We start from the raw sequence: 12,371 nt of genomic DNA, 5'->3' as shown, positions 1-12,371 counted from the left end.
AAGACCCTGATTCTGGGAAGATTGAAGGTAGGAGGAGAAGGGGACGACAGAGGACGTGATGGTTGGATGGCAAAACCGACTCACTGGACATGAATATGAGCAAGCTTGGGGAGATGGTGATGGACAGGGAAGCCTGGCGAGCTGCAGCCCATGGGGTCGCCAAAGGTCGGACACGACTGAGCGGCTGAACAACAGACTGAGGACCAAGAGCAGGGCGGAACTTGAAAACAGTAGGGGCAGGGCTTGGGCGGGGGCAGGGATCCGCGCAAGGAGGTGGGTCTAAAGTGCACCTTCTCTCCTCTCCAACTCGACTGGAGAGGCCTTAGTTGTCGGCTTCCAGCAAGTACTGTTCAGTATAACCTTGACCAGCGCGAGCCCCCAGCGAGCCTGATGGAAGTCAGCCACCTGTGACCACAACTGGGGCGCCGGGCAGAGCTGGCACACGATGCTGAGGCTGAAATGGGCTCTGGAGCTGCAGATGCCACAGAAGCTGGCTCTGCCTTTGCGCACCGTCGCTGCTGAAGGCGTCGATGCGGAGGTAGCGCCACGTGCTGTCGCCGCGGAGAGGGATGCGGAAAGGGCGCGTGCACAGCGTGAGCACCGCTCGGGCGCGCGCGGCTGTCCACGCGCCACTCCAGGCCTTTGGCCGCCAGGAGGCGCAGGTTACTCTCACTCGGCCAGTAGGGCGGCCACTCCTGGGATGGTTTCTCCTGTCGCGCTGCAAGGAGGGCAACAGCAGGAGGGAGGCGTGCCAGGTCGCCGCCAGCCTTCCATAAGGCCTCCCCGGGCAGCTGCGAGAAGACGCCGGAGGCCTAGCAGCGCCTACAAGTTGACTTGGACCAAAAGGATGCCCTGCGTGGGGCACCAGCGAGCACGGCTCTGGGCGGCGGGAGAGCTGAGAGCCTGGCGCCTCTTGGCATCTTCACTTCCACAGTCACACCCATGGGCTCCCATCTGGGTCCCGGGGGAGGGCCGACGGTGCGAGGCTGGGTGGGGAGCATGGAGGAACCAGGGGCAAGGCCTCCGAATACCTGGCTCCCCGAGGGGAACTGGGGATGTGGGCCTCAACAGTGGAATCAGGGGAAGCTGATCGCAGGAGGCCCCTGATCGCGGTAGGATGGGGGAGGCGGAGGTAAAGGACAAAGGCTCAGATTAGGATGCTTCGGTCCCTAGACCGAGGCGGGACCCATGTAGGGGAGGCAGGGTCACGAAGCCTGGACGCCTGGGCTCCAGCCTCCCAGGGTAAGGATCAAGGGTTTAAAGATTGGAAGTGGAAGCTGTTTGATTTTCCCTGGGCAGCAAGGCCTGGGTAAGGACTGGGATTCCCAGGGCAGGGCTCATAGGCGCCTCCACTGGGCAGAGCGGGCCGCGAAAGAAAGGCGGTGACAGACTGCAGGAGAGGGGACAAAGCCCGGAGGCCCTTGAGGAGAGGCCCGGCCCGGCCCTCCGAGCTCCTTTGTTCTGCTTGGTGATTAGGCGGAATTTCTTCAGCCCCTGGGGCCCCAACTGATTGTCCCTGGTGAGTCGTGCCACTTTGATCCCCCGGGTGCTGTCTCTTACCAGCTGCGAACAGAAGTGCTCTAGCAGCCGGGCCACCCTCTTGCCGCGCTCCGGGGACGCCACTGCGCAGTCCCTCCGCCAGCGCCGTCTCCCCGGCGTCGATCTCGTGTACCGACTCCCTCTCGATCTAAGACCGAGGCCATTGTGTGTGTGTGGCGGGGGGGTTGCTCTCCGACGGGGCTCTCCATTCAAAGGACTCGCCTCTTCTCACAAGCTGAGCACTCCGTCGTCATTCCCCCGGGGAGCCAGGCCAGACCTGTGACCTGCCCAAGGAGCTCTCCTCAGCACCCGGTTCTCGGATTCGAGAGCCTGCAGAAAGATCATTCCCGGGCGTCTATTTCACCGCTTGAGATGCTCCAGACCCCTGCCCGTTCGCCACGCCCCCTCGCATTGGCTCCACCCCGGCGCTTGCCACGCCCCGCTGCCTCTTAGCCCCGCCCCCAGCCCATCTCTGAGCCAGCCCTGTATCCAGGCTCTCTTTGCTGGGAGAGTTCAGTCTACTCAGGGGTCCGGACCCCATTCCGGCTGCTTCCATCCCCAGACTCCTCCTTCTTGACTGCTCCCCTTTTTGTGTGTTCTTACCCCCAGAAACTCCTCAAAAGAATCCTAAAATACTGAAGCTGTGATCCTTCTCTCGGGTTCTTCGGCCGTTCCAACTCTACACACCCCACACCCACCGTCACTGACCAGGCCCCTGGATTCACACGCCCTACTCTTTGGTTCCAAAAGCCGATTCTATTTCCTTAGCAAACGGTCCAGGGCCGAGGAGAGGCTCCATTCGTCCTCTCCCAAGTCCCATGCACCCAACTCCCTTTTCACCTGCCTCCCGAACCCTCGGATCTCACCGGTTCCTCCTAGAGCCAGCTGTGGAAGCGGCTGGGAAGGTAGTCGAGGTCACCGTCAATGGCCCCCACCCCGCCCCCAACACATACCGACACCCGAGATGGTCAACACCTCTTCAAATCCCCTTTCTGTGGCCACTCCGTGGTGGTTCAGAGGTTAAAGCATTTGCCTCCAATGTGGGAGACACGGGTTCGATCCCTGGGTCGGGAAGATCCCCTGGAGAAGGAAATGGTAACCCACTCCAGTATTCTTGCCTGGAGAATTCCATGGAGGTAGAAGCCTGGTAGGCTACAGTCCACAGGGTCGCAAAGAGTCAGACACGACTGAGCGAAATTCCTCATGAAGTCCAAAGGGCCAGCCTCGGCCTCATTCCCCCATCCAGAACTGGGCTTGGACCCAGGGACTTGGCCTTGGCCTCAGGTCCTGACTCAGTCCCTAGCCTGGGAGCTTGAACTCAGCCTCAAGCCCTGATCTGGGATTGGACTTGGCCCTGGCCTCCTGGGATCTCTGAGCATACCTCTGCATCTGGCTCCATGTCTTTTTCCGGCTTAGAAACCTCTGAGGTGGCTCCATCACTGCTGCCTTCCAGTGTCATGCATGATCCTGCAGAAAAGAGAGAACCCAGTGCGGGGGTCAGAGCCCCCCCCACCCCCGTTTCCACAGCAGGCCCCCTCCATGCGATCCACACAAGCCCTTCCTACTTAAACACCCCTTCTCTTCTCACAGACCCTGGGAATAGAGGGCCGGCAGCTCCCCTCCCACCACCAGCTCCTAGAGCTCCCAATCTTGCGTTGTTCCACCCTCTGGGATGCTCTTCACACACTCAGGACCCCCTGAATTCCTTCATCCCTGATCACCCTGGTCACCCCCAGAACTGAGATTAAGAACAGAAGGCCCCTGGGGGATAATAGAGGGACCCCACCCCCCTTCAAGGGCCACACCACCTCTCTGCAGAACACAGGTGAAGAAATTCCCATCACCTCCACTCCCTCCAGGGCTCCTCCCAGCTGGCAGAAAGAGGGGAAGGAGAGGGTTCAACTGCCCCGGCTCCCACTGCTGCTCATTCCAGAACAAAGAGTGGGGGTGTAGACATCAGATCTCTCCATATCGCTGCCCCAGTGGCCCCCACCCCACATATTCAAACATAAATTAAGGAGTGGACAGATGGACAGTTCTATTAGAAAATGTCAAGCCGTTCCTCTCAGGGTAATCAAAACCGCCCTTTCCTTCCTCTTTGAGGCTGTTCCCTCCTTTTCCAGAGGGAGACTTGGCTCCATTCCAGGGCTAGGTGATTATTTTGAAAAGAGCTCTGTTGGAGCTTCAGCAAACAAATATCCGCCAAGATTACCTATGCCCTCTCCCCACTGACTTCACCTCTAGAGATGCAGTCCCTTCCCTTCTCTCTCTCTTCTTTTTTGGAAATTTCTTCCTGTGATCCTTGCTTCATGTCCCACTCAGGCTGCCCCTGCTCTTCCCATTCCTCCAAGTCTCCTTTTTGGGTCAGAACCTTGTGTATCTGCTACGCCTTTGGCATCCAATTCTTCTTCCCCCCTCCTGCTCAGGGGCAGGGCCAAAGAGAAAGCTCCCTGCCCAAGGCCAGATGACTCCTCATTGCTAGACCTCTCTTCTCCAGACCAACAAAATAAGCCAATCAAATCCCCTCCTCTTTCAGCCAGGTAGAACTGTTCCCTCATGTAACCTACATAAGCCTCAGTAACCAACATCCCAGGGGACACACATGCCAGCTACTTTGTGGGGGGCGATATTAATTTGAGATTGAGAGAATGAATACAAGGATGATAAGGAAAATGCTGCCCCCTTTCCTGGAACCTGGCCCAGGGGGTGCTTGAACTACGTCTCCCATAGTGCCCTGGGGCACAGGGCTGCCTCAGCCTTACAGAACATGACATGGGTTTGGGAGATGGAACCAGCAAGGGGTGGCTCAGCTGGTAAAGAATCCGCCTGCAATTCAGGAGACCTGGGTTTGATCCTTGGGTTGGGAAGATCCCCTGCGGTTACCCACTCCAGGTATTCTGGCCTGGAGAATTCCCTGGACTCCATAGTCCATGGGGTCACAAAGAGGTGGACACGACTGAGCGACTTTCACTTTCAGTTTAGTTTCCATATCGCAAACATGGCTTATGTAAACACAATGTGCTTCCTATACCAGCAAGTTTCAAACAAGGGCTCCATCTCCTTTTTTTTTTCTTTCAGTCTAATGTTGATGCTCAAGGCTCTGCCATGTAAGCTAGGGTGTGGTCAGATAGCTCAGGCCAGTATCATAAAAGGGGGAGGGGAAGCACAGGCTCAGAGGATCTTAGGATCTTAGGGCCATCAGGGACCATCTGGCTCTATCCTTTCATGGAGATAAAATCAATCGAGGCCCAAGATGGTTAAGATCTTGCCTAAGGTGACTCAGCTTGGGCAAAGCCAGGCAAAAAGTTCCATTTTCCTGGCTCTGAGGCCAGTGGGGAGATCTCTGACCCCAGCCTGAAGAGCAAGGATAGGTCCTTGGCAGGAGTCAAAGGTTCCAAGTGCTAAGGGCTAAGCTGACTCAGAACGAGAGATGAGCTTGCGAGAGGAACCCTCACTGCCATCTCTCCACTGTCAGCAATTTCTATGCCAAAAATGAGATCAATCAGACTCCTCATGCCAGGCTCTAGGAATGACGGGTCCCAGAGATGAGTAGGTTAGCTTGAGGCTCCCATTTGGATTTCCAGACAACCTCACCAGCAGTTCCTGAATCCCTGGAAGATACAAGCTGGCAATTCAGTGATAACTCCAACAATTCTCCACTGCTGCCCAAAGCGGGCAGAATGTGAGCCACCTGAAGACAGCCGCTCATGCAACGGGACGTTGGTTTCCCTCTCTCTTTCAAGACGGGGAGACTGTTTCCAAAGAGTGTGTCTACATCTCAGATACGGACATGTATAAGGGGAGGGGATTCCCAGGGCCACAGGGAAGGAGAGGGAGCCTGCCCAGCCACCCTGCTTCTTTTCTCCCCAGCACTCTCTACTCCTATTCCCTTGCAGGAGCTGGAGAGGTTCCAAAGTCCATAAGCCTTGGGGGAGGTGGGTGCTGCGGTAAAAGTGCGTTAGGGAGTCCAGGCCAAGCCAAAACAACCAGCTGGCCCCCACAACCCTTGTTACACACTCTGATCCATTCCCACCCTCCAACCTGGCTCCTTGAATTATAACTGCCATTAGGTGTGGAGGCAGAGGCGGAGGCAGCCCTATGCCCCAGGGCACTATGGGAGATGTAGTCCAAGCACCCCTGGGGCCAGGTTCCAGGAAAGGGGGCAGCATTTTCCTTATCATCCTTGTATCCATTCTCTCAGTCTCATAGATATGAATGATCCACACTGGTGAGAGGATAACTGTAGTCATCCCTGGGCATGCCAGGAGCCCAATCCCCTCTCCCCTCCTCCCTCACCCCGCACACCTGAAATATTAATGCCGCTGAGGTCGCAGCTTCTCTGAGCTGGAAGACAAACGGAGAGAGGAAAGGCAGGGACAAAGAGACGGCGGCTACACGAAGCGCCCAAAGAAAAGAGAGACAAGGATCAGAATTGAGCCAGAAAGGAGACAAAGGCCATCAAGAGAGGATCTGGGGGGCACGGATAATGAGTCACAGACAAGACACCTGGTGATTCAGAGCCCAGTAGACGCAAAAAGAAAAAAAAAAAACAAACCAAACAAACCTTTCTAGCTTGCACCCCCTCCCCAAAGAGATCAGAAATGGAAAGCGGAGTGACACACCCCCTTCTCCCAGCGGGTGTGTGGTGGGGAAAGGGGTCAAGTAAGAGGTGACAAGGTGAAGTGGGGGCAGAGGCAGGGGATGGGGAACACCGTGGAGCTGGGGAGGGGGGGTGCCTGGGGCCCCAGAGGGCCAGAATCATGGAGAGGGGGTGCTGTACTGGAGGGTCGTCCCGGTCTGTTGGGGAAGCAGGAGGCAGGGAGATCCCAAAAGAAGCTACTTGGCAAGGGTCCCCCCGGACACTGCCAGACTCTGGGGAACGGTAGGAGCCAAATGATGATGGGGTGAAGGAGGGAAGGCGCTCTGAACATCTGAACAAAGTCGGGTCTCAAGTTACTATCATCCCCGGGACTGGCAGGGGTTGGGCAGTAGGGGGCGCGGCGGCCTGCTTCTCCTGGGGGGGCGTGGCCTTCCGCTGTCCCCATCCCGCGGGGGAGGAGCACGCCAGCCTCCCGCCCCCAGGCCCCGCTGCATCCCCCTACCTCTCCCGAGCTAGGGCCAGGGCCGGGGTGCTGAGAAGCCGATCGAGGCCGGCCGCAAAGAGAGGGGTCCCCTCGGAGCTCCGAGGGTCAAATTCCGATGAGGCGCGGGGATCCGGCCGCGCCGTCCGGTCCCGACTCGGAGTTCTCATAGAAGGCGGGGTCAGCACCACCGCTCAGACCGGCTCGCGGGCTCGGGTTCCCAGCGCTTCGGGATTCGGGCGGTGCGGGTGGCACCCGCCGCTACGCTCCGGCTCGGCCCCGGCGGCGGCGCTCGGAGGGGCGGAGACCCCAGCGATGCGAAGGAAACCCGGCGCGGATCTGGAGCGGACTGTGCTGCGGCCGGGGGCTGGCTGGGGCGCGGGGCAGGAGATGGGGTGGCGGGGCGCGGGGGAAAGCGGAGCTGCCCTGGGCGGTGAGGTGGGCGCAGCTGGGTGGCCTCTAGCGTTGCAGATGAGGCCCCCTCCCCTTGTCCCCGGTGGGGAGCGGGACTGAGGGTGGGGAGGTGTCTTGAGTTTTGGTGGAGTGGAGTGACAGAGTTATCGCATCGTGCCAGCAGCATCTTTAAGTTCGGTCCCGGGAGTTCACCCCGCCGCCAAGTTCCCCTTCTCCAGGCCCCCCAGCAAAGTCAGCCAGGCTCTCCGATCTCTGGCCGCCAGATTAGTAAGAGCAGCTGGAAAGGGGACACGGAGCCGAACACCCTGCCCAGGTCGGAGAAGCCGACAGGGGAAACGGGAAACCCAAGACGGTTGGGAAGGGAGGAGACCCCAAGAGGCAGAAGCGGGACACGGAAAGGAGCAGAGCGAGGCCTGCTCTGGGCCAGATGACCCCCGCGCCCCGGGGTCGCCGAGCAGCCTCGCCCAGCTCCGCTCAGCCGCCGGCATCTCTCCCGCCGTCAGGCCGCAAGGCCCCCACGGGGCAGCACGAGTGCACGGGGCCGTACACCTGTGGACTTCCAGGGATACCTGTGGGCATCCGAGTACACGAACACAGACCTCTGTGCGCACGGCCGGGCTCCTGGGCTGACCCCGGTGGGTGGAAGGAAGGGCCCAGCGAGCCGATTGGAACTGGAGGGACTGCAGGGCCGCCTCTGACTCTAACAAGCTAGTGGCCCAGACTCTTAACTCCTGGTGGGAGCTCCCCACCCCCATGAAGTGAGGTAAAACACCTGCAGTTGTACCTGCAAGGAGCCAGGAAAGTGATGGATGTGAACGTCCTTTAAAACCCGCACAGTGATACTGAGGCTGGGACACCCTCCCTTGTCCCTCCTCCCACCTCCTGCCCAGCTCCCATGCTCCCTCTTCCCACCAAAGCTGACCTCTCACCTACCTCTTTCTAGTTTCACTCTTTCCAAGGTGTTTGCTCTGCAACCTGGTAATCGTATCCCATTGGCTGAGCTAATGTGACAAGATGGAGGATTTGAAGAAGTTCCCGGACTCCCGCCAGCAAAGCCACCCCAAGAGTTAAAGGGATCAGAGTCATCTCTTCAGTTCAAAGCCAAGCAAGCCAATAGGTAAGTCTCCCCCATTTCTGATTTTTGAAGCTGCTAACACACTATGCATCTCATAAAGCTGCGGTTATGGTGGAATATGTTCATTCATGCGAAAGGACCTCAAAAAGCTAAAAGATGGAGGAAAAAGTCACCAGTGGCAGAATGGAGAGGCCACTCTCATTCCTCGCCTTTCTCCTGAAGCCTCCCCTCTGTGATCAGAAATGCTTGGATTGGTCCAACTTTCACCCACCTCCAGTTCTCTCAACCAATCAGAATGGAAAGTTTCCCAAAGTTCCAGTTTTCTCCTGTCCAATCTATAGGTGGTGCTGCATTCTTCTATGCTGCTGCTAAGTCGCTTCAGTCATGTCCGACTCTGTGCGACCCCATAGACGGCAGCCCACCAGACTCCCCTGTCCCTGGGATTCTCCAGGCAAGAACACTGGAGTGGATTGCCATTTCCTTCTCCAATGCATGAAAGTGAAAAGTGAAAGGGAAGTCGCTCAGTCGTGTCCAACTCTTAGCGACCCCATGGACTGCAGCCCACCAGGCTCCTCCATCCATGGCATTTTCCAGGCAAGAGTACTGGAGTGGGGTGCCATTGCCTTCTCCGGCATTATTCTATAAAAGGCTCAAATATGGTTGCATTATTGGAATTTTCTCAGATATGAATGCTCAAGATTTAAATCCAATCAGTTGTTAGGGGCTGCAAAATAGTGATATTCTTGTTCTTTCTGTTTTTTCTTCTCCCCCCTCCCCAAACTGGAATATGCTTATAAAAGGAAATTTGTTCTCTTTTACTATGATTACTCTCAGAGATAGTTTGTGATGGAAAGACTGGATAAATGCTTGAATTTCTCCCTTTATTTGTTAACTTTTAAAATAATGTGATGGTTCCCCAGCATCCTTCAATGGTGATCAATTATTAACTTTCAGGACCATTATGAACTCATGGATTTTAAGCAAGCTTAATGTAATGCATTAGGGTGTCCCAGGTGGCTTAATGGTAAAGAATCCACGTGTCCATGCAGGAGATATGGGTTTGATCCCTGGCTCGGGAAGATCCTCGAGTAGAAAATGACAAACCCACTCCAGTATTCTTGCCTGGGAAATCCCAAGGACAGAGGAACCTGGTGGGCTACAGTCCATGGGGTTGCAAAGAGTCAGACACGACTTAGTGACTAAAACACAAAGTAATGTGATGCAATCCAGCGCAGTTATTGTTCTTAACGCTGAAGCTATCCAGCTCTTTTGTAAATTGATATTTTAAAGCAACATAGAAGACAGTGCTAGATCTTCAGGAAGTGCAGCGTGGATGCAGAGGGGAAGGTGTCCTGGACCAGCTTGGCAGGTTGGCAGGTAGAAGGATATATACTGGAAGTGAGACCCAAACTGAAACTCAAAAACTCCTCGCCAGATAACAAAGGAGGGCAGGGTCCCTCCTGCGGGAAGGGAAACCTGAGCTAAGCCCAGAGCTGAGAAACAGCTTGCTTTGCAAGAACAAGCAATGCTGGGTTGCACCCATCCTGTAGACTGGGACTGGCCAGTCAGCCAACGGCTTTAAGCAACAAAGTGACAGATTTGCCTTGTGAGTAGAGGGTGCCCTCTGGTGGCTACACGAAGAATGTCAGGGAAGGAAGACGTCCTGCCAAAAGGCTGTGCTTACAAGGCAAGGGGATCAAACCAGTCAATCCTAAAGGAAATCAACCCTGAATATTCATTGAAAGGAATGCTGCTGAAGCTGAAGCTCCAATACTTTGGCCACCTGATGCAAAGAGCCAACTCATTGGAAAAGAGATTGATGCTGGGAGAGACTGAAGGCAAAAGGAGAAGAGTGGGGGGCAGAGGATGAGATAGATGGTTAGATAGCATCACAGGCTCAATGGACATGAATTTGAGTAAACTCTGGGAGACAGTGGAGGACAGAGGAGCTCGGCATCCTGCATGTAGGTCACGGAGGATATGGACTGGCATGCTACAGTCCACTGGGTTGCAAAGAGGTGGACATGATTTGTGACAGTACAACAACAATAAGGCTTGGATTCGTAAGTTAGGCTCTTCCAGATCGGAGGAGAACTCACGGAGTTCAGGGAGTCATTATTGAGATACACGGAAGGAGAAATGGTGCAAGGAAGCTCATTAATGGCTCTGAGAATAGATCCTTTAGGAAGTCTAGTGATCCATCTTCTCTCCATGCACCTGGCATGTACATTTCCCCAAAGAAATGCTCACACAGCAAATGTTTGTTATTGCCCAGGAAAACTCCTTTTCTAGTTTGCACAAAGACCACGTCTCAGTGGATGCAACCCCAGACACAAGCAGACAGTACTTTTGTGTGTCTGGGCTGGGCTCTGTTTGTGGAGTGTCTCAAATGCTGTGCCGAGGAGTTCATACCTTCTAACAGTGAGGAGCCAGCACCAGTGAGTGGGGACAATGACATGATGAAAGCAGTGTTTTAAGAAAAGCCATCTGTCATCTTGCCAGCGTGAAAAGAAGTTAGATGGGAGATGAGAGGCAAGACCTCTGCTCACCGAAGAGTGGTCACAGAGGAAGTCCACGGGAGAGATGGGGGCCTGGAGTAAGAGAAGAAGCTACGAAGCCAGGAGGCCAGGAAGTGTGACTGGCGTTCTGGAAGGTGCAGAGAGAGGAAGGAGGTGAAGGTGATTCTGGCATCCCCAACATGGAACCAGGGAATGATGTTGTCTGATTGTTGCCTGTTGTCTGATGTTGAATGATGGCAGCAGGTATAGAGCTCATTGGATACAAAGATTCTAGGCTTTGCCTGTAGATAGCTTGGCTTTTTTGGCTTCCCTGATGGCTCAGATGGTAAAGAATCTGCCTGCAATGCAGGAGACCAGGTTCCATCCCTGGGTCAGGAAGATCCCCTGGAGAAGAGAATGGCAACCCACTCCGGTATTCTTGCCTGGAGAATTCCCCAGACAGAGGAGCCTGGCAGGCTATAGTCCTTGGTATCACAAAGAGTTGAACATGACTGAGCGACTAACACACACACACACACGCACACACACACACACATTTTGGCTTTTCGGGGCCAGAGGGATGAGCAGTTGGGGAGGACACACAGGGCTAGAGCTCAGGTGAAAGGACCAGTAGGAGAAGTGGGGAGAAGCCCACATTGGGGCTTGCATGTGCAGCGGTTGAGTGGGCATGGCCCCCGGCGCAGGGCTGAAGTCTGACCCAGCGGGATTCTATCTGGGGCTGGAGCTTCCCAAACAGCTGTAAAGATGCTCTAATCTCCCTTAACCTCCTCCAGCCTCCTGGGTCAACTCCTCTACCATTTCTAAAGGCTCCGCTCCAGGCAAGCCCTTCCCCGTGCTGACCCATCTCTGCTTTCTCTCAAATGCCTTCCAGATGTTTGTTCCTGGCTCCCTGCTGGGTGAGTGGGCAGGCACCCAGAAGAGAAGTCCGAGGGTTGTGTAGCGGGGGAGCCAGTGGGTGGCAGTTCTCCTCAATCCACACACAGAGATGCCAGAGCTGCTGTCCTAGAAGCGTGAGTGCACCTCACGCACTTCCCAGGACCATCCTGTGCAAGCTCAGTTGATGAGAAACTCAGCTAGTGCCCTGGCGACTCGGCTCACAGGGCTCCCGGTGAGGGGCTTCCCTGATGGATCAGATGGTTAAAAACAAAACAACCCGCATGTAATGCAGGAGACCCAGGTTCGATCCCTCAGTTGGAAAGATCCTTTGGAGAAGAGAATGGCTATCCACTCCAGTATCTTGCCTGGAGAATTCCATGGACAGAGGAGGCCTGGCGGGCTACAGTCCACGGGGTCTCAAAGAGTTGGACATGACTGAGGGACTAACATTTTCACTTCACTGTGTTATATTTCAGTAAAAAGTTTAAAGATCCCACAACTCTGAAGTAAGCAGCTCCACTGTACCAGGGGGAAACTGAAGCTTGGAAGGTTAAGTGACTTGGCCAAGGTCACGGTCAGTTGCTGGTGCCAGGTCTGTGGGACTCGCTGCTGGATGCTCTTTCTGTGCTGACCACTCAGTGGCCCTTTCTCTCTAGTGCTTCCCCATCGGTGCTGAGATGGTCCGTGGACCACTCTGGGTCCACAAACCCAGGTTCTTTGTCAAGCCTCTCCTTGGAAATATATGTCATCCAACGCTGTCCTATCTCTGCTCCCCCAAAATGATCAGTGTCACAGCACCAGGGCAGCCACGTGGCACACTTTTCTTTGAGGACCCAGGACCTGGAGGCTGGAACCAGAAGGACCAAG

General features: G+C 55.4%; 1 protein-coding gene across 1 annotated transcript; it reads right to left on the bottom strand.

Annotated features, from left to right (window-relative positions):
• Nucleotides 1–239: 239 nt before the first annotated feature.
• Nucleotides 240–6,885, bottom strand: NAT16 (N-acetyltransferase 16 (putative)). Its single transcript, XM_069569809.1, is given in 10 exon segments — nucleotides 240–363; nucleotides 366–460; nucleotides 462–604; nucleotides 606–812; nucleotides 879–910; nucleotides 1,434–1,623; nucleotides 1,625–1,679; nucleotides 1,772–1,869; nucleotides 2,921–3,006; nucleotides 6,642–6,885. Coding segments are annotated over 9 exon segments (939 nt in total). The 5' UTR covers nucleotides 2,999–3,006; nucleotides 6,642–6,885; the 3' UTR covers nucleotides 240–322.
• Nucleotides 6,886–12,371: the final 5,486 nt, after the last annotated feature.

The sequence above is a fragment of the Ovis canadensis genome, chromosome 24, assembly GCF_042477335.2.
Source record: "Ovis canadensis isolate MfBH-ARS-UI-01 breed Bighorn chromosome 24, ARS-UI_OviCan_v2, whole genome shotgun sequence".
Classification (NCBI taxonomy): domain Eukaryota; kingdom Metazoa; phylum Chordata; class Mammalia; order Artiodactyla; family Bovidae; genus Ovis; species Ovis canadensis.
Note: the sequence above shows the minus strand (reverse complement) of the source record. Positions and strands in the feature narration are given on the sequence as shown.